The 23,247-nt window shown below is 41.1% G+C and overlaps 1 protein-coding gene across 1 annotated transcript in view; it reads right to left on the bottom strand.

Moving 5' to 3' along the window:
- RSRC1 (arginine and serine rich coiled-coil 1) overlaps positions 1–23,247 on the bottom strand; it is a 352,313-nt gene that overhangs the window by 269,376 nt on the left and 59,690 nt on the right. Inside the window, exon 4 of the mRNA XM_024192668.3 lies at positions 9,293–9,469. Within this exon, the coding sequence (XP_024048436.1) occupies positions 9,293–9,469 (177 nt within the window). The remainder of the gene's footprint in view (positions 1–9,292; positions 9,470–23,247) is intronic.

Here is a 23,247-nt window from a genome sequence, read left to right as displayed (position 1 = left end):
ACTCAGGGTTAAATAGGGATTGGGAATGGCTGAGCCATTACAAACATTGAATCTATCTCCCCTTGTAAGTATTCTCACACTTGCTGCTTATCAAACTGTCTGTACTTGACTATCTTGATTATCACTTCAAAAGTTTTTTTTCTCTTACTTAATTGGCCTCTTAGAGTTGGTAAGACAACTCCCACCTATTCATGCTCTCTGTATGTGTGTATATATATCTCCTCTATATATGTTTCACTCTATATGCATCCAAGGAAGTGGGTTGTAGCCCACGAAAGCTTATGCTCTAATAAATTTGTTAGTCTCTAAGGTGCCACAAGTACTCCTGTTCTTTTTGCGGATACAGACTAACACGGCTGCTACTCTGAAATAGAGGCTTAGTAACAGATCTCACTAGAGAACTTTTATTAAATCTCATGAGAAGTGGGAAGACAGTCATTTGTATTCTAATTATAAGGTACAAGGATTGGTAAGATTCTAGTACACAGTTCATCAAAATAATGGACCAAAACATTACTGCAGCCATGGACCATAGCTACAGGACACTATTTTTATAAACTAAGAAACATGGTGTGAAAGCTGATCTGAGACTAGATCAAGAGAAAAGGCCACAAGGCCAAGCAGATATGGATTTACTTTGGAAATGACTGCAATGAAGTTACTCAGAAATGGTCATACCATTTATTGATTTTTTGATATTATTCCTGACAAAAAAAAATCTCTTACCCGTGGTCTACACTACGAGGTTAGGTCGAATTTAGCCCATTAGGTCTATTTGATAAGCAATGCGTCTACGCAACCAACCCCGTTCTGTCAACCTAAAGGGCTCTTAAAATCGACTGCTGTACTCCTCCCCAGTGAGAGGAGTAGCGCTAAAATCAAGTGGACTAGGTCGAATTTGGGGTAGTGCAGACACAATTTGATGGTATTGGCCTCAGGGAGCTATCCCAGAGTGCGCCAATGTGACCACTCTGGACAGCACTTTCAACTCTGATGCACTAGCCGGGTACACAGGAAAAGCCCAGGGAAATTTTGAATTTCATTTCCTGTTTGGTCAGCGTGGCGAACTCAGCAGCACAGGTGACCATGCAGTCCCAGAATCGCAAACAAGCTCCAGCATGGACCGAACAGGAGACACTGGATCTGATTGCTGTATGGGGAGAAGAATCTGTGCAGGCCGAACTCTGATTAAAAAGAAGAAATGCTAATATATATGCCAAAATCACACAGGGCATGGTGGAGAGAGGCTACAACAGGGACGCACAGCAGTGCCGCGTGAAAGTCAAGGAGCTCAGAAAAGCCTACCATAAGACAAAGGAGGCAAATGGTCACTCCGGGTCAGAGCCCCATACATGCCGCTTCTATGATCAGCTGCATGGCGTTCTGAGGGGGGACCCTACCTCTACCCCACCACTGTCCATGGACACCTGCAAGGGGGGAGTCTCGCGCAACAGGGAGGAGGATTTTGTGGTGGAGGAGGAGAATGCGCAGCAGGCAAGTGGAGAATCCATTCTCCCTGGCAGCCAGGACCTTTTCATCACCCTGGATCCAATACCCTCCCAAGGCGGGTTCCCGGACCCTGAAGCCGGAGAAGGCACCTCTGGTGGGTGCACATTTGTAACTACACTACAGGGTTTAAAAGCAATTCTTCAGAAACTGCAGGTGTTGCTATAACAGCAGAAAAAGCTGTTGCCTCCTTAGATACCCACTCCTTGGGTTCCTTGGTTCAAAAGGTCCAAGCCTTCCAAGAGTAAATCCTCAGCTCTCAAACAAAACTGCCTGCATAGGACAACTCAAGTGGTGCTGGTCCTTGCTTCAAGTTTGGAGGCATTGTACAATACTCTCAAGTAATGATAGCAGATACTTTGGACTTCTTGATCTAAGTCTTGGTTTCCATTTTAAAATCTTCAGTGAGGGTGGTGAGATTGGAGGGAAAAAGGTTGGTGGTGCAGGTTTAGGCTTCACCTACAAAATAAGCTTTACCCACATTACACACCACTAAAAAGCAGATGTTCCAAATATGACCATGGATACTCTCTGGGCTCCTTGGGTTTGGCTCTCGTTCACTGAGGTCCAAATATACCCATGGCCTCCAGTGGGCTCCTCATGCTTGCCTTCCCCTCAGTAAGGCTTGTCTGCCCCACCAGACCCTGTAGAGCTTTGATCCCCTTTTTGGGAGCTCAGATGCCTGGACTCTGCAAGGCTCTTTGGGTTTGGCTCCTTCTTAACTCTGGGTGGAGAAAGTGGTGGCAATTTCACTCATGGTGTCAAAATGAACTCTGATTCATAGTAGAGTGAGCAGATCATCTTACTATGATCCTACCTCTCCTTCCTTGTATTCTTTGATGAACAGTAAAATAGTTAATACTTTAAAAAGTCATCACTGAGTATGCAAGTTAGTAGTACTCATTGAGATGAATGGGGAAGTTCACATCTGCAAGACACAGTTTCAGATTCTGCAAAGGGGTAGACCTCACAGTATTGGTCACACAGTTCACATTTCAAGGCTTCAAATTGCAAATTTGAAGATTGCACTTGTGAAAAACCTTCTGACCAATACACCAAACAGGAATCAAAATATTTTTAGACTTAGAAAAGTATTAGTTTCTGATACCAAAGAATCTCATAGTTGTACTGCTATCCCTCATAAACTAATTATCCACAAACTGCAGTTGCTGCTTAAACTTTTCCAAATTTCTATTTTTCTATGGATCAGACAATTAGTTTCTTCAAAAACCCAGATAAAGATCTGGGTTGAAATCCATTGTTCCACTGACATTGATGGAGCAATGACAATTTTCATCAGCTGAGGATGTGCCCCATGTACTTCATAATTCCAGCTTAAAATTTAAAAAAAAAAAGTTTTCATTGGAAGCTTTTACACTATGTTCAAGTGATGCAGTTTTTAGACCAATTATGAGTTCAGTTACACTAATATAAATTTACACTAACTTCACTGCCATCATTGGAGTTTATTCCAAATTTACACTGGTATAAACTGAAAGCTAAGTCTGGTCCTTGGTCTTCAAGTATAGTACATAAGGCTTCTGTTTCAGCTATGGAGGTCACAGGGTCACTGGCCCCACTGTAAGAGTTCCTAGAGGCACACCTACACTGACTTCACTTTTGGTCTTTGTGTAGACAATATAATAATTGGTTTCGCTCTGTGGGATCTACAACTTACATTGGGACCCTTCTGTGCAGCCTCCCATCAGGTCCCTATAGGTAGGTCCCTTCCGCTCTTCATTGGAATCAATAGAAGCTTTTTTTTATTTGTTAAAAAAAATGAAAATTCTAAATAAGCTGAAACAAACACCTCCACCACTGTTATTTATGCCAGCAAAAAGGAAAATAGATAACATCTTCCAGCAACTGATGCCAAAGAACAGATATAGCTCAGATAAAACTCCTAATGCCATTACCCACTCATAACAGATATTACCCAACAAACAGCAACAAAGTCATAGAAGACCTGTTACCACCAGCTTATGATGGACAACACTGACAAACATCTGCAAAACCACCAATAGACAAAAATTCTGTATTAGTGCTCACCACAGAAACCTAACAAGAGAGGATAAAACTGTAATGGAGTTTCAATGCTGCTATAAGGAAAACAAATGGGAATGCCAGAGGACAAAGCACTGCTGTTGTCTCATAAGACAATGCTAAAGGCAAAAAGCTTTCTCAATGTTGATGTTGTATCATCTCCTCTCTCCTACTGGAAGTTCCATCTATCAGCATGGGATTACAAGTTGAAAGCCTTGGCCTTTGTTTTTCATACTCACCAACCACTACAAAAAACAGCACAAAAAAAGAAAATATGAAAGGCCTCAGGAAGATCCATCATCCAATAACAAAGCTATTGAATATCTCATTTTCCTGGAGCACACTGGGATCAGAGGGACAGAAAACATTTTATTTTTAGACATATGCATTTTTACCTCTGCTTTTAGGTATGCTCTTAAGGATCAGAATCAGAAATTTTACTGAATTTTCTACTCACAAGGTCCAGAACAGTCCATGGATAAATAATCATTCACTTAAAATCTTTTCCCAAGGAGTATCCATCTTATATTAAACTATTTCTTAAGTTACTATACTTCTCAATTAGGTTTAACTCATGAAACAGACAGTGTAATTTTCTACAGATCTCCACATTAAACAGCCATTGTGTCATGCAAATAGCTTTGTAGTATATCCTTTCCTTGTTCATTCAAGTATGCTGGTTTGCAAAGCCATTACTAAACAATATTAACATGTTGCTGATAGCAATCTAAGTCTTCAAAATGACAAATAGCTGGAAAAGGCAAAAGCTTCTCAGATCCATATTCCCTGTATAGATATTCTTTGATCACTGTTTGATTAAACTGACAAACCTATCCTTCTTAAAAAGGTATATGAAGGATGAATTACATCAAGAGCATCCTGGGTAAATTTCATTTTGTAGTCTATTAATACTTTTAAGTATTGTTAAACAGTATGAAATCTGTGTTACAAAGACCACCAGACAGTACATGATCTCTGAGAAAAATGGACTAATGTCACTAACTGTTTCTATTCATTAACATAAATAGTATAAAATATTACAATGATCAGGAAAAAGAGAAGTCACAAAGCTGATAATTTCTTTTCAGATTAGCATAACTATGTGGTTTAACAAGTAAGTCAAAATGTAAAGGAAGATGGGCTGATAAAGAATGTATTTGCTTCCAGAAAATTTTAGGCACTTGCGACTACTGCCTCCAAAGTTACCTTATATTGATCCTTATTATAGTCTATAAAGTTAGGAGGTATTTTAGTAAAACCACATTAATATAGTCCAAAGTGCTTTATAATGTGCTTGCTACAAGGAGTCCAGCAACCATTATGTGCTCAGTAATGGGTCATGCACAGCTTGAGACAAAAGAACCTTGCAATGAAAGAGAGAATGCTGCCCAGAAGACTAAAGCTAGCCCTCCAGTTTTTCAGAAGCATCATGATATCTTTAACTTGCAGCTGGACAGGCACCAGAAACAGGCAGAAGACATCTCAATTTAATGACTCATTGGAAGGAGAGCAAACACCTCTAAAACCTTGTCTACATTATGAAAATTACTGATTGCTAACAATGGAGGTCAGCAACAGGAGCAGATAACTAATGTGCAGCATCAGTTTAACTACAAGTGTGGCCAAGGACAAACTATTTCAGCAATCTAAGTACATTAGTGCAAAGAAAAAAAAAATATATGAATAGCTAGCCCACTATTTTACACAGTCAATAGATACTTCACACATGTTTTGAGCATAAGCACAAAGGACCTTGAGTAAATTTCTGGCATGTTCAAAACCCTAGAACTAAGGAGGAAATTGTGAAATACATATATGAATATGAGAGATCATGTACACAACCGAGAACACTACATTCCAAATTTCCATTTAACCTTTCAGGAAGAATCCAGAACCAGTAGAGACCTTATGGAACACATTCAATACATGATCAGTTTCCTTCACTTTGAAGAAAAATGTAAGAAAACTATGCTCTATATAGCTAGGTAGGTCAGGAGATATGGGGTTTCATTAAATTTGTTTAAACAGAGACCCAAATTGAAGTTTGGGAGTATGAAGCAGGGACAATAAGGGCAGGTCTACACTACGGGGTAAAGACAACGTAAGTTATGCAACTCCAGCTACGAGAATAACATAGCAGGAGTTGACGTACCTTAGGTCGACTTATTGCAGTGTCTACACCGCGCTTGGTCGATAGAAGAAACTCTCCCGTTGACTTATCTTATGCTTCTTGTTCCGGTGGAGTACCGGAGTCGACAGGAGAGTGATCGGCAGTTGATTTAGCGGGTTTTCGCTAGACCTGCTAAATCGACCCCCAGTGGATCAATCGCCACAGTGTCAATCCACCGGTAAGTGGACACAAGCCCTAAGAAACTGCCATCCCTTGAAACCTACAAAAACCTGATTGATAGGTACGGATTATTTAAAAGCAAAAATACATTTGATTTAGTAAATCGTATTGGGCATTTCATTGACCCAGCCAGGTGCAGTACTGATGATATAGCTATACCACAAGTCACGGATGAAACCAAGCAGGCAACTGTCTGAAGATATAAAATATGGAAAATTTTCACTATTGTTGTACTCACAACAAAGAACAATATTCCCTCCTCTTCATCAGTTTTCCCTCTAATTTTTCTCCTTAAACTCCTTAAACATTTTTAAATGTTAGAAAATTATCATATTGAGTAGTTAGTTTGTTTTAATTGATGAATATATATGTGTGTGTGTGTGTGTGTGTGTGTATGCAAAGCTAGCCAAAATGAAGGACTTTCCCAAACAATGGAAAAGTAAATAGTTATTTCATTTATATAAGTAGATTACGGCCAGGCACCAGAATTTTTAAATACTGTGCTTTTAGGAAAGCATGTCAATATGTTCAAAACTTATTTTCTTAAACAGACCCAAACTCACACTATAAACATGTTAGTAGTTACGCAAGTCAAATAAAAACTGTAAAATTATAAACACTATCAAATGTATTTACAAAAGAGATCAAATGTAAGCTCGAGTAGGGGGTCACATATCTTCTGCATGGATACTCAGACACATCTAATATATGCAATAGACTCCAGTGGAATATACCTCTACCCCGATATAACGCGACCCGATATAACACGAATTCGGATATAACGCGGTAAAGCAGTGCTCCGCGGGGGGGCGGGGCTGCGCACTCCGGTGGATCAAAGCAAGTTCAATATAACACGGTTTCACCTATAACGCGGTAAGATTTTTTGGCTCCCGAGGACAGTGTTATATCAAGGTAGAGGTGTACTTGCATGCATTTCTTTAATCTACTAGTTGCACCCAGCTCTGAAAAAGAATTATACATTTGTTTATATTTTTTGGAATGCTATATAACCTGTTCTAAAAATTCAGTAATTTCATCCTTTGTTCAATATTTGATATATAGCAGGTTAACAATAAAAAGCTTCAATAATTCATTAATAATCTACATTTAATTCTGCATTCTACCCATATGACCAACCAAAAAAACCTATGTAAATTGGAAGCACTGATATTGATGTAGTTTTAGCCACTCCACTTACCGCTTCTTTCATTAATTTCCAAATCTGCACTCAAATAGCATCCAAATCAAGGGCTCTCAAATTTTTCTATAGTCTGAGCCAATCTGACTCGACAAATTGCCTTGGGACAACCTCCCTTGCAATTCACAACCACATAATACAGAACTAGACAGAAGAAACAAGCTGAACTATCATTATGGGGGGGAAAGTAATATCTCCTTATTGAAGGTATCTCACCAGCTGATTATGCCTCCTTCACAAAGCTAAAACAAGATATAATATAGGCAGTTTAGTTATCTGATGCCTGTAAAAGATAAATTTTCACATCTTACCCACTAAAACGTCGTGCCAAACACAACAATTTATGATGATTGGACCATTTGTGATGGCTTCTATTTCATTTCAATAGATAAAATACCACATAAACCATAATATATTACAATATTCTGACCCCTCTAACCCAATGTATGTCACATGTCCCCGTAACCAAAACTACAATTGAAACTCAACAGCCCATATTACTCTAATAGAACTCAAGTTTCAATACTGCCACCTTCATAAATTGGTCTCACATTGTATCTGGGCTGGCCTTTGGTGGTCAGAAAGCGAACAAAGGGAAGACAACTTCCTTGATCCCTTGCAGTCCAACAATTTCTCCATAAAGTGCATGAGGAGGAGCAGATGATCCCACAGCATTGCTGTGGTAGCTGTTATACAGACCATATAAACTAGCCTCCTCATTCACCAATGTCACTGATGACCATAACTACTGATGGCCAAGGGAGAGGATGTGGTTGCAATAGTGTCACCCCAGCTTGCTGCCCTGATTGACAGTCACCATTAAAAAAGTTTGCCTTCCCAGGATTACAAGAACAGACATAGGCAAAAGGGGTAGGGCTTCCAACCCCCCACCCATGCCCAACTTTCTTATGAACACCTTTGTCCATTTATTCCCAAACTTTCCTTCTGGCAAAGGAATAAAAGAAATTTCAGGTTGATAGGTTCGGTTTTGGCAAAATGCTTGTGATAAGAAAATCTGGACTCCCAACACCCAATTCTATCTTTACATATGCAATTGGAGAGGGATTCAAATAGCTCCTCACCTCAATGAGGTAGAATAAATGGGATGTTTGGAAACAGCGTGAACTACACTGTGAGCTATATTTTTACTCATCTTTATTAGAAAAAAAATTACACAATTATATTTGATTGTAGTTTTATTGTCTTGAACGATGTTGAACATTCTCCCCAAAGCTTTGTCACTTTAAATAATTTTCACTGAGGATTTTTCAGGCCAAAGTTTATAAGTGGGATACCAAAATTTGACTTTTGATATCCTAGTTAGGAAGAAAAAGAGCAATAAGCTTCCCTATGAATTACTGCAAAACTGAAACAAAGTTATTTTGTTAAAGAATTTTATGCAGATCTAAACCTTAGGCTGATGGACCCAGTTGTCCTACTGAAGCTAAAAATTTAATTTAAAGGACCCAATTCCAGGAAATCAACAGTCTGTCTACTGCTCACCTCATTGCAGCCACAATCTTGTCCTCTTCAGCGCCACCTGGATTATTCTTACACATGCTTGTATAAGCACTTACCAAACCATGCTATGCAGAAATAACCAGGCTGGATCAACAATATTACAAATATCTAAACTACAGCCTCAGAATAAACATCAGACAAAAGCAAGTTATTTAGTTATTTTCCCCAAACTAACCAAATTTAGGAAGGGAGCAACTCGTCATCTAGATAGAACAATACAATGAGTTCCAGCAGAGTTAATGAACAGAGAAGTAGCACTTCAAAGTTAGCTCAAGTGTTTGTCTTCTGCCATTACTTATCAAACTTATTGGGAAGTATAAGTGATTAGAAACAGATGGTTATGGTAAATATGATCTCTGCTCAAACTTTACAGCCCTTTCTTTCATATATTTCTTTAAAATAACAAAATTAAACTCTAATCTACACTGATTTCTCAAGTTCCTGCATATCTATGGAGAGAACAGTGAAAGATCACTAAATTAAGGTGTTGACCATACCGCTCAGTTTCTTAGGAGAACCACATGGTTTGAGGATTTAAAAAGGAAAAGTACACTTCACTTAGTACAAATGTTGCCTAGACAGTTGATGGCCACATAAATAAAAAGTAATATTGAATATGTTTTCATTCACCATAGTAATGAATTCATTATGATTTGATTTGTCATTACACTTACCCATGCTTGGTGGTATACAACTCCTTCTCTTTCCCTCTGCTCCTCTCCTTCTCTTTTATTTTTTCTTTATCTCTGCCTTTACGTCGTTCTCTTTCACGAGATCTGCTATGAGTTCTTCTATGACTGGATCTTTCACTGCTTCGACTATAGGAACGTTGATGTGGTCTTGATCGTGACCTATGCAAAACATACAGTATTCAAACTTATCAATTATAATTTTTTAATTAACATTACACATCAGATTTCTCATATACAGTCCAGCTGTTTTGTCCATAATCTTCTCTCAATTAAAATAAAAAAACATGCCTGACAAAGCAAAGGATAAATTAAAAAGGAATCAATTGTTGACAAAGTATGAAAATGATTGTTAAAACATGAGACCATCCTACTCAACAAACCTACTCCATAATTTTAAACAATGCAAGGTCAATACAGTGCTCAAGAATGAGCTGAATTGTATTCCTTCTTGTACATCTGAATGATTTCCTAAATTCCAATCAGTTGCACCTGTGCAAACCCAGTGATGTTAAAAAGGTTGCACAGGTGTCACAGAGTTTAATTTGTTAATGAAGGGCAGATTTTACTACGGTGATGTCCCAGAACAACAAAGCCAGTTTTGTGTCTTGTGTCTGAGAGCCCAGGTTGAGCACAGAGGGCTGACAGAATACATTTTTTTAGAGTAGAACTACCCTTTAAAGAAAAACCTGCAAACGTAGGCCTCAATCCTACCCGTGACTCCACACAAGGGTACTTGTACAGTCACTTGCAGGTTCAGGGTCTTAGTTGCTAAGTATAATATTCTGTGTTTGCTTTCACCTCATTGCCCATTGCTCCATAATAAAGTGTATAGTATTACTGGAATATTCAATTAGAAAATAAGTTATCTTTACAACACACATCTGTTGTTAAGCATCATAACCAAAATAATTCTCATGATTTAATTCCATATTTCTTATATGCAAAGAATTTTTTAAATATTTTATTTATTATTATTTAAGGTATATCAAGTGCATACGCTGAAGGTATAGCACATTTAAGAAAAACAGGAATTCAAGTTCCCATGATTTTCTACTGCTGTGTACACCTACTTAAATATCTGACAACTGGAAACTTTCAAAATGTATTGAGCGCTTTTTTTATAATATACAACTGCTTCATTTTATAGAATACTTTTCGTCCTGTAGAATTAAAAGTCCTTTAAAAACAAAAGATCACTTAATCTACCTCTGGCGTGAAGTACAGCAACTGTTTAATAGCACAAAGCAACACAACCAGCAAGGAAGTGAATACTCTATCCAGAAAAAACTACAAAGGAAATGTAGAAAATGTTATTTCAAATTTGGAATTAGTCCAGTATACGGAGAGTAACATACCTATTCTTGCCATTGAATCTTTTCAACATCCACAAGAGATCAGAATCTCAGATTTACACCTCTTCCAAAAGGTGGCATTTCTAGCAGCATAATCACCCCTATTATCAGTCCTGGGTCACTGTATCAGTACTAATTCAAAGGTCAAATAATCATCAACACTATACTGAATTGCTGTAAGAATATTTTCTATCCCGTAAAATGGGTATCTGCTATATCATAAACAGAATTGGATACCAGGTAGCAGTGTCCCCTCACAATGTAATTGACTGGGGATGAAAGAAAGAAGGCTTGACTTACAGGAAAAAAATATTCAGAATCTGCCAACCAAAAATGGGATCTGATAAAGCCAAGACATCAGGCTTACACATCATTGCCTTTAAGATACTCTCACTTGAGAATGTAGCCTTGATCTTAAAGAAGATCACAGGTAATGCTAAAACTAACTCCTTCAGAGTCATAGAAATTAAACATGGAAGAGACGTGCCACCTAGTTCATGCCCTAAACAGGCGTCTTCCGCAGTACTTTGTTCAGTAGAGTTTGAATTGACTCATTGGTTTCTCTAATGTAAAATGTGACCTGTTTGACTAGGGATCCCTCCCATTTTGGGGCCCACCACTCGAAACAATAGCCGAATCAAATGCTCTGGCTATTTCTAGAGGGCTCACCTTTTCAGCCCCAACTTAACTGGCGCCTCTGTTCTTGCACCCACAATTTTATATGTGCAAGTAATTACAATTGTAATTTAAGTCAGTTAGATGTTTAAGAACCCGTCTTACGGGCATACAGACATCTAAATGGCGAAACGTGGCACAAGAAAAAAAGCCAATGTTTAAGAATGCAAACTAATGTAGTCACACTAAGTTTGTAACAATTATTGAAAAATTAATTTAAATAATTTTGACAAAGGTTTTCCTTACAAAAGCTATTGTTTCTTCGTTTACTATGCCGCTTCTAACTCATTAAGTTCTGTGATTGATTGTTACCATTTTAGTTTTACAGTTCCAGTGAAAGACCCACAAACATTGTCTGACTGATACAGCTTGTGTTCCCCGACCCCCACACACGGGTGAGGCAAGCAGACGACTAATAACAGGATGTTTATAATGAAGAAAACAATAAAAATGTCATCTCCATGGAAATCTTCTCTGGAGGAAGGTAGTACTATACAACACAATTGCCACATGAAATTGTAGAAAGCTCTTTGCAGAAATTCTACTTTTCATCTTGATTATACACAAAGTATGTTGTGGGATAATTTCACTGGATATTTACACAGAACACAAACGGGGCACTAAAAACACAAACTACTGAGAGATACCTAATCAAACGCTTATGTGTATTGATTACCACCAGTACTATAATGTACATATAAAATAAAAACGCAGCTCGAGAAAAATGGGAAGGTACAAATGAGAAATGTCCTAACCCCCAACTGTTTTAAGGCCTAGAAATGGGAAAGGTTGAGTATAAGTGAAGTGAGAGGCTGAGGAAAATAGGAGACAAACTGTGGAGCAAGTCTAACCTTAAAGTTTCATTACATTTTAGAGCACTTGTGACACACATGTTCTGAAAATCATATTTGTATTTAGAATAAATATGATGCCTCTAATGGTGGAGAACTTTGAACTACTGAATAAGTTTGGTTTTCCAGCATTAACTTTCTCCTTCACAATCCAACAGCAAAATTATCATCATGTATTTATGAATTCACAACAGATGAACCCCCAACGTAGCAAGACATTTCTCTTGATTTTCTCTTTTTACTGCACTAGAAGAGGTAGTGGAACAACCAAGAGAGGCAGAGTTCCTATCTGCTTTTCATTCCCCTCTAGAGTTAGGCAGAGGGGAGCCACGCGGAGCACTTTGTTTAGAGGTACCAGGATGTCCCATGAATCCTCCATAAAGATCTCAATGAAACTGTCATGGAGGTACTCTGCAACCCTCTGCTGACAGTTTCTGGGGAGGGCTGCCTTATTTCTTCAGCCGCTGTAGGACACTTTCCCACACCGCTCAGCGATTACTTCAGCAGGCACCATTGCAGTACATAGGCTAGCAGCATATGGACCCAGGCAGCATCGGGATGCCAGCAGGAGCTCTGCTCTCTCTGCCTGTTAACCTCAGGAGTGAAATGTCAGCTAAAATCACCATCTCCTGTGGAAAATGGTACCAGTATTCAGTTCATTGCCCTATACAACTATAATCATGCCAGCAAGTTATTCCCTCTTAATTTCCCCAACCGCCCTGAGGGCCACACTCACCATGGCTGGTGCTGTGTCTGGTGCCATGCTCTATCAATCCCAAGCAGAAATGTGAACGTAGGAGCAATTGGGGAGCAAGGGGAGTGAATTCAGTATCTTAAGTTTAAATTTCCATCATGAATACTCTCACAATGGTACAGCCTTTGCCACTGTGGCCTTCAGGGTCTCTCCTTCCACACCCGCAGAACAACTGAGCCAGATAAGGAGAAAGAAAAGACTCTAGATGACACATTCCAGGAGATCCTGCAAGCCAGTGCTGCATCAGAGAATGAGCGCAAGGCCTGGAGGATCACCCTTGCAGATAGCAAGGAGAAGGATAGAGTGGAGAGAAGAAAGGAACAGGAAAAGGAGAGGGACGAGCAGCAGGAGATGCTTGCACTTCTCAGACAGCAAACAGAGACGCTGCACACTCCGGTAGATCTGCAGGTTCAACAAACCCATGCTCAACTCTCTCTGCAGCCCATAGAGAACTCAATATTGGGACCTCCATATACCTCCTCTCAACATTCCATGGGGCATCAGGGGTCAGTGCACTACCCCTACCACTCCATCCTGGTGAACATTAAAGACAATCACAATTTCACATACACTGACCTGTGAACGCCATGGTTGGTATGTGTGTTCCTGAAATGGAAATGAGTGTTCTTTCTCCTTCATAACTTCTATTCCATTAATTTATTAAGTTTTAAATGGTTTTTAATTGCCTGCTTCATGTTACAGAATCAAATTCTATTTTTTTGGAACAAAATTTATCTTTATTAGTTCACAACATATGCTGTCTGGTGGTGAGCAACCCACCAATTTCCTGTTACTTCACTTTGTCATAGAACCCATAACATCATTCACAGACAATAGTAATAGGTGCATTGAAAATGCTATATTCCTACATACACAGCAATCATTAAAAGATTCATGCCGGGCTGCAAAAAAGCACTACAGCAACACACACTACTCAGGTTCACTATCAAAATGGTCCTTCAAAGTCCCCCTGAGACGTATAGCTCTGCATTGAGCTCTTCTAATAGCTCTTGTATCTCGCTGTTTAAATTCAGCCGTCAGGCACTCCACCTCCAGCCTGGCAGAAACTTTTCCCCCTTTGCTTGGGTGAATACCATCGGGTATTCACCCAAGAGTTCTGAAGGAACTCAAATGTGAAATTGCAGGACTACTAACTGTCGCCTGTAATCTATCATTTAAATCAGCTTCTGTACCAAACGACTGGAGGATAGATAATGTGACACCAATTTTTAAAAAGGGCTCCAGAGGTGACCCCGTTAATTATAGGCCAGTAACCCTGACTTCAGTACCAGGCAAACTGGTTGAAACTATAGTAAAGAACAAAATTGTAAGACACATAGATGAACATAATTTGTTTGGGAAGAGTCAACACGGGTTTTGTAAAGGGAAATCATGCCTCACCAATCTACTAGGATTCTTTGAGGGGGGTCAACAAGCATGTGGACAAGGGGGATCCAGTGGATATTGTGTATTTAGATTTTCAGAAAGCCATTGACAAGGTCCCTTACCAAAGGCTCTTAAGCAAAGTAAGCAGTCATGGGATAGGAGGGAAGGTTCTCTCATGGATTGGTAATTGGTTAAAAGATAGGAAACAAAGGGTAGGAATAAATGGTCAGTTTTTTCAGAATGGAGAGAGGCAAATAGTGGTGTCTCCCAGGGGTCTGTACTGGGCCCAGTCCTATTCAACGTATTCATAAATAATCTGGAAAAGGGAGTAAACAATGAGGTGGCAAAATTTGCAGATGATACAAAACTACTCAAGATAGTTAAGTCCCAGGCAGACTGAGAAGAGCTACAAAAGGATCTCTCAAAACTGGGTGACTGGACAACAAAATAGTAGATGAAATTCAATGCCGATAAATGCAAAGTAATGCATATTGGTAAACATAATCCCAACTATACATATAAAATGATGGGGTCTAAATTAGCTGTTACCACTCAAGAAAAAGATCTTGGAGTCACTGTGGATCATTCTCTGAAAACATCCACTCAATGTGCAGCGGCAGTCAAAAAGTGAACAGAATGTTGGAACTCATTAAGAAAGGGCTAGATAATAAGACAGAAAATAACATATTGTCTCTATATAAATCTACAGTATGCCCATATCTTGAATACTGTGTGCAGATGTGGTTGCTTCATCTCAAAAAAGATATATTGGACTTGGAAAAGGTTCAGAAAGGGGCAACAAATATTATTAGGGGCACGGAATGGCTTCCGTATGAGGAGAGATTAATAAGACTGGGACTTTTCAGCTTGGAAAAGAGACAACAAAGGGGGATACAATAGAGGTATATAAAATCATGACTGGTGTGGAGAAGTAAATAAGGAAGTGTTATTTACTCCTTCACATAACACAAGAACTAGGGGCCACCAAATGAAATTAATAAGTAGCAGGTTTAAAATAAACAAAAGGAAGTATTTTTTCACACAACGCAGTCAACCTCTGGAACTCCTTGCCAGAGGATGTTGTGAAGGCCAAGACTATAACAGGGTTCAAAATAGAACTAGATAAGTTCATGGAGGATAGGTTCATCAATGGCTATTAGCCAGGATGGGCAGGGATGGTGTCACTAGCCTCTGTTTTCCAGAAGCTGGAAATGGGCAACAGGGAATGGATCACTTGATGACTACCTGTTCTGTTCATTCCCTCAAGGGCACCTGGCATTGGCCACTGTAGGAAGACAGGATACTGGGCTTGATGGACCTTTGGTCTGACCCAGTATGGCCATTCTTATGCTTCACACATACAATGTAGGACACAGCAGGCAGCTATAACCATTGGGACATTTTTTCTCACTGAGATCCAATCTTGCAAGTAAACAACACCAAGGCACATTAAACTGTCATTCTGCACCTGCTGAGCCTTTACTTGAAGCGCTTGGTGCTATTGAGGTAGCCAGAGTACAGCTTCATGAGCCATGGGAGCAAGGAGTAGGCTGGGTCTCCCAGCATCGCTATTGTCATTTCAACATTCCCAATGGTAATTCACCAGTCGGGAAAGAAAGTCCCTGCTTGCAGCTCTCTCAACAGTCCTGTGTTCTTAAAGATTCATGTGTCATGCACCTTCACTGACCAGCCCATACTGATGTCAGTAAAGCATCCCCGGTGATCCACCAGCATTACCATAGAAACGTAGCCCTTTCTGTTGACATACTCTGTGGTAGGGTGGTCTGGTGCTAAAATAGGGATATGTGTGCCATCTATCTCCCCACTGCAGTTTGGGACCCCCATTGCTGCTAAACTATCCATTATGTCCTGCATATTGCACAGAGTCACTGCCCTGCATAGTCCCGCACACTTGGATGACAATGCCCCCCACCCTCCACCCCCGTAGTGGATTTCCCAACTCCAAATTGATTCCCAACGGAAAGGTAGCAATCTGGCAATGCTAGTTTCCACAGTGCAACTGCAACTCACTTCGCAAGTGTCAGTGTGGCTCTCATTTTGTAGTCCCTGCGCTGGAAGGCTGTGTTGAGTTCAGCACACAGATCCAGCAATGTGTCCTTGCACATCCAGAAGGTCTGCAGCCACTGCTCATCATCCCAAAACTGTAAGCCAATGCAATCCCACCAGTCAGTGCTTGTTTCTCAGGCTCAGAACTGGCACACCACCATCTCCAGCTGCTCCATGAATGTCTCCAACAACCCTGAATTGCTTCTATGTCCCACAGCAATCCAGCCTCTAAGGAATCCTCATGTTCCCCACGGCTCTTCTTGCAGCTCTGCAAATACTACAGGATCATGTGCCATGTGCTTGCAATGCTCATGACAATAGTGCAGAGCTGTACATGCTCCATGCTGATGGCAGAGATGGCAGACAGCAAGGAGGGACATGTGGGTTTGTGTGGATTTTTGAAAACAAGAATTGAAATATTATGGGATGCAGATGAAATTACGGGACAAAGAACATTGCATTATTAGACGTTGATCCCATGCCCCATCAGGCATTGCAAACAAACACTTCCCAAAACACGCTGTGCTGAATGGTGGTGAGTTGCACAGTGAGATACCCACCCACGGTGCACTACATTCTGCATCGATACAAACACTCCTGGTGAATACGCACAGCACCGACATGAGGAGCCACATGTTCACACACACACAAGCAATGTAATAACTACGCTGGCTGTATACCGACGTAACTCAGGTCGACATAATTTTGTAGTGTAGACATGACTTAAGAAGATAGAATGGACTGCCCACAAGATGAATGGGGTGAGGGCGTGAAAAGATTAGAAAAGGGAGAAGCAAGAGAGGCCAAGTGCCCTGTTAGGAAAGAGAAACCAAGAATAAAGGAAGAAAAAAGTATCCCTTAGAGGAATTAAAAGTAAGGAGAAGGTAAAGCACTTTAAATAGGAAAGTTAATGAGAATAAGATTAGAGATAAAGTTGATACACTGAGAGAATGGTTATGTAAATGAAATCAAATCGAAGTAACTAGAAGTAATAAGGAAGAGAAAGGTGTTCAGACTCTCTGGTGACAGGCACAATATAAAACCCTTAGAAAGCTAAGGAACGATAGAAGAGTATTTAAAGAAGACAGGAAAAAACTGCACATTTTTAAAGTTATAAAGTTAGTTATACTAAGCTGCCACATGAGGCAAAAACTATCATTTTTACTGGACATCAGCATAATCATCAGCGATAACTACTAGCATTTCTTGTGAGACAGCTGATCTACATACTTATAGATGTGAGATATTATTTCTATTATCTGGACAGGAAAAAAATGTTTTGGTTTTGCTCTATTCAGCAAACTAATTTGCTGCTCGTCTAATTGCGAATTGTTTTAAAATCAAAGAATCATGGGCTAAAGATGTTCACTTTATGTCATGAGCGGCGGGTGACCCGCCGACTCAGGGAGACTAGCCCCTGGCCGGTCCCACCCCCCTCCCCCGCCAGAGCCCAGAGCCCCCCTTCCCGGCCCCCCCCCCCAAGCGCCAGGCAGGCAGCATGAGCCCTCTCGCCCAAGTCCCAGCCGCAGGCCTGCCGCAGTCACCCTAGCCCTAGCACACTTCCCTGAAGAGGAGCAGCCAGCCTGCCTGGGCTGGGGCCAAGGGGAAAGGTCAAGCAGGAGGGGCCTTCCAGCCTATGATATGCACCAACCATGCTTGATGTCATTTCATCAGATTGCATAAGCAAAATAGCACCTGACTATCAGTATTTGAACTGGATTCCATACAAAGAACAGCATTTGATTGGCAGAAGGGGTTTTAAGGGTACAGCTGATAGCATCACCCTTCAGATAAAACAGAAGTGAAACCCTGATCACTTCTGTTAATTACAAATAACATTTACAAAAATGAAGGGATTAACCCCAGTGTCTTGGATAAAATAAAATTTGAATAAAATTCACCAGGAGTGTTTGTATCGATGCAGAATGTAGTGCACCGTGGGTGGGTATCTCACTGTGCAACTCACCACCCTCCAGCACAGCGTGTTTTGGGAAGTGTTTGCAATGCCTGATGGGGCCGCAGTGAGTTGCACAGAGATGACTGGGAGCATGGGATCAACTTGTACTCTCTAAAGTTCCAATAAAAACAGGTAGCTTTCCCAAATGACTCTGAACATATACTCTGTTCAAAGACGAAAGTTAACCCCTTTCTAGGGTTTGGTTTTATTGGTAAATATCCCTACCTCTTAAACTTCAGACTAAGTTTTCCACCCTAAAATTTGGCTGTTCCTAGGGTTTTCCCTGAAAGACTAAAATGTCCCAGACTCCAGCTAATCTCCTCTATCCCTGAAGGAAACTCCAACCTCTCATATTCTGGTTGGGGATCATTAAATCCACTTGCTAGTATAACTCAGCAGTAAATCCTCTATGCCTTTATGCAGGGTTCAAACTTCTGATGACAAAATCATTCAAAAGAGGAGTCTTGCATCTAAACGCAAAGCCTTAAAGTATACATCCTAAATTATTCTAATTAAATTTTTGAAAAGTAGACTTCATATTCTGTGATTATGTTAAAAAGACTATCACAATGCCTGCAAAGGGATAGATTTAAGGTTGCATAGGTAACAGTAAATCTAGTATTTCCTAATTTTTGAGTGCTTGACTTTGCAATCTAAACAAAATTCTTTTAACATAGTTTTTGGTACGTAATTTCCTTTTTAAAAAAGGGGGGGAGGAAGGTAAAATACAAATCTATTGTGTGTCAGTGTAACAATCCCCACCCCATAACACAGCAGCATCAGGATTTGAAGCTTGAACCTTCAGCATTGCCTTTTACCACTTGAGCTACAGGACTAGCTACATTAGATACTAACAAAAGGCTATTATCCCAGAGAAGGGGATGGGCTACTCATTAGGAACATATGGTGAGCTGGGGGAGGGAAAGCGTGTCCAGGGGTTCAGCTCAACTCCGAAAAAATCCCTACAATTACAGCTGGTCTAGCAGCTACCAGGCATCCCAGTATAGTATGTGGTACTGATACTGCTTTAGGGGCAGCATCAGCCTGAAGCTCCTTAGAATGTTCATGGTCAGTTATTTTGGCATGTTGCCAAAATTCAGCCAAGGAATGCAAGTAAGAGGAATAGTTCATAATTCGACTAAATCTGGATGGCATTTCATGGGACAAAAAAAGGCCATATCACTAGCGCCAGGACTTTGTTCCTGCCAAATGTCAAAGGCCTGCTGCAACAATGGAGGGGATAGGGCCTCCCAAAGAAAGGCTACAAGAATCTCTTACAATGGAAAGTGTTAGACAATCTAAATATAGGAGGTCTTTACTGGTCCCTTCTGTAATAGTATGCTACTGTGCCAGACGAGTGCCTTCAACCTCTTGGGACCTGTACATATCCAGTATAACTTTATAAAAAAAAGTGAATTGTTTTTTTAAAAATGGTTGATTAGTTTCCTACTTTGGTTAGAAGTCCAAAATCCTAAGAAATTAAGCTTTGGAATCCAACAATATACCAAGTGAGACACATACGGCAATTTTGTCCAATATTCTTGAGACACCTTATTGAATTAAGTTGAAGTATCTTTGAGGTCCATTGTATTAAGAGAACAGTTTATATATTACTGTGGGCCGCGATTTTACCTAGCCTCTGGAGAGGAGAATGTAACAGATGTAAGACCAGGGGGTTCAAATAACTATACTGAACAACATGCCAGACAACAATGGACGAGTGAAAGAAAAAAGTGTTAAGTGGTTTTCCTGGGGAATATAGAGAGGGTGGAGAATGCAAATGTTCCACCTCCAGTTTTGCAAAAATCCAGCCTTTTAAAGCTACGCCCTGAGGAGTGGGCCACCATCGGCTGATCACCTGTTACGTAAGGCTAAGATCAAAGGCCCAAACTGTATAAGAGAAAGATTGAACTATTCATGGTTGTTCTGGTTCTAAATCTGAGACAGTTATGAACTTGTAACCATGGGGAAATCCCAACTGTGGGTGTTGAAGGACTGACCCACCAGAGCCCAAGACTAGAGTTGCACTGACCTTTTGTAAGCTTTTTAGCATGTGTGTAGGTTCAATTATTGTTTTTAACATATTTTCTCTGTAATGCTTTCACCTCAAGATAGGATGACCATCCATTCCATTAGGACAGTCCTGTATTTAAGCCCTCTTGCAGGTGTCTCACCTTTTTTAAAAAACGGGCAAATTGTCCCATATTTTCCGCTCCCCCTGCTGGTCAGTCAGCAGTCAGCGCAGCCCCAGCCCCATCTTGTTTGTGGCTGGCAGATAAGTGAGGGCAGGCGGTGGCCGGTCAGTGAGAGCATGTGGTGGCCTCAGGCCGGGTGGAGAGGCAAGAAGAGGCAACGTCAGATAGGAGGCGAGGAAGCCCTGATGGGGGCGGGCAGGCTTAGGGGTGTGTGTCACCCTCCCCATGTTAACCTAAAGCATGGGTTCTCAATGGGGGTCCGCAAGCCCTTTCAGGGGGCCACTGGGCGCTGATGCTGAAACCCAGAGCCTGAGCCCAAGTGCCCCAATCCCCGGCACCTGCCGCGGGGCTGAAGAGCCGATCCCCGGCGCGCCTCTCCCCCCGCTGAAGCCGGGAGCTGCGAGGCTGAAGCCCCAGTCCCCATTACCCCCCTGGGGCTAAAGGCAGGAGTGGCAGCGCTGAATCCCGGATACTCGGTGCTCCCCATGGGGCAGAAGCCCCCTGAGCCGATGGGCAGAGTTGGGGGACACCTGGGATGTTGTCCAATCCCCAAACTGCAGTGCAAGTGCAGGGCAGTCCCAGGGGGCAGCTCAACACCCCTCAACACACCTCCTTCTCTCCCCAGCCAGTTCGGAGACAGGAAGCCGGAGCTGGGCAGTGCAGGGCAGTTGCACCACTGGCTGGTGGTGTTCCCTCCTCTCTTACTGCTACTAGTGCAGGGGGTTGAAGCTGCTCCTCAACTCCCAGCCCCCTTTTCTCATGCAGCTGGTAAGAGCCGCAGGGGTCAGGGACCCAGTTCCAAGACTGGCAGAGCCCTCAGGGAACAGGGACCGCAGGGGACCCCTCCTGGCACACAGCCCCTAGCTACCTCTTCTCTGCACCCTAAGCTACCCACTGCCCACACACAGCCCCAAGCTACCCCTTCCCTGCACCCTGAGCTACCCCCCTGCCCGCACACAGCCCCTAGCTACACCGCTGCCCGCACCCTGAGCTGTTTTCAAACTTTTTGAGCTGAGTCCCCCACCTCTGAATTATAATATTTGGTTGCACCTCCCCTCCCCCCCCCCCCCCCCCCACAATCAAGACAGGCTGGGTGGTCTGCTGATGTGAATCGGGAGGTGGAGGGGGCACTCCCTTCCCAGACCCCCCATGTGGAGCTGGCTCGAGCCCCACTGGCTCCTACCCCCAAAATAGAAGTCATACTACACCTATGCCCGAGCCCCCCGGCCCCGACCCCCAAACTCCCCTTCCCCTGTTGGACCCTGGAGTTTTTTATAGCATGTTGGGGCGGGGCTACTGCATAGTTCTGATTGATTGCCGTTGAACTCACTTGAATATGAGCAATTTTACCAGGTATCCCATATTCAACATAGGGAAATATAGTCAACCTACCTCATGAATAAATGTACTTGCTTATAAAAAGCTTTGTGGTACCTTTTAATTCTGGCAATTACACTGTTTATAGCCTCTGGAGAGAAAGCAAAGTGCAGATGCTGGCCTGTGTAGGAGGTTTGGCTTGCTGGGGAATAGCACAGTGTATGCAGGATAACTGTGCAGCCTGGAAATCCTCTCATCAGGAGGGAGAGAGAGATGCAGGTCTCTACCCAAAAAAGAGGTGACTGCTGAAGAGCAGGTTGTCTAGAGTGAGCAGCTTCCAGGGACCATGGAGGAGGAATACAAGTGCACTGGTCCTGAACTGACACCTCTCAGTAAGAATCTATTGTTTCTTTCTCAGTGCCCCTTATTAAACTTAACTCTTTAATATGGTCTTCAGAGTGGTATGCTGAGGTTTACAAGTTTATGAAGACATGAAATTAAAATGCACTAAACTCATTAGACAAGTTGCGCTAATTATTATTGTATTTAAAAAACCCATATATTCCCATCTAGTAAGGCACACCTATATTTTACTCACATTCTATCTTAATGACCTATGTTACTGAAGTTAGCTTAAATAAAAATGTTACTTTATGAAATGCATTTTTTTTTCTGATTGGAACAGGTTTTATTGCTTTAAGAAGTCATCTGAGCCAAGAAAAAAAAAAATCTGTATATAACCATTACTGAAGATGAAGTTTTCCAAATTATTTTAACACATTGTTATTGCTTAATTTTCTGAAAATCAAATAAAAATTGCTTATCATTTGAACAGTAAAGCCACTTTTTAATAATCCTATTTTGTGTATTGTAACAAAAATTAAAAGCTGACATTTATTAATATTAAGGTAAATTACCAAAATGTTAAAAATTACAAAAACTATGGGTGGTGAGGGTAGAAGGGGAAGTCAAGATTGAGTGTAGACTGCCAACTTCCCTCTCCCGCCCCCAGAAAAACCCATAACCACCCAACACCCACCCACTATGCCAAAGGTTAAGTCATTTAGTCAAGTTCAAAGATCTTCAAAGAGTGCTTAGATCCAGATAAGCCCATATGTTACCAAAATTCTGTGAAAAAGCTATTACTTTCCAATCTGCTTTTCATGTCTACATTACAGAACACACAGATGCTTAGCATCACTCAATATCTCTAAATTCTCACACCAGATAATCAAGGGTCACCAATAACTTTCCTATCTAAAATCCTAAGAAATGTCTTTATTCCATCAACACTTAGTCCAATTGTAAAAACTGAAAGTATCCATAAAAGCCCATTCAGTTACTGCACAATAAGTGTTAATTTGCTAATTTCTTCACAGGTAA

The sequence above is a fragment of the Terrapene carolina genome, unplaced genomic scaffold (assembly GCF_002925995.2).
Source record: "Terrapene carolina triunguis isolate 2854851 unplaced genomic scaffold, T_m_triunguis-2.0 Scaffold88, whole genome shotgun sequence".
In the NCBI taxonomy this organism is placed as follows: Eukaryota; Metazoa; Chordata; order Testudines; family Emydidae; genus Terrapene; species Terrapene triunguis.
This window is presented reverse-complemented; position numbering and strand designations above follow the sequence as displayed.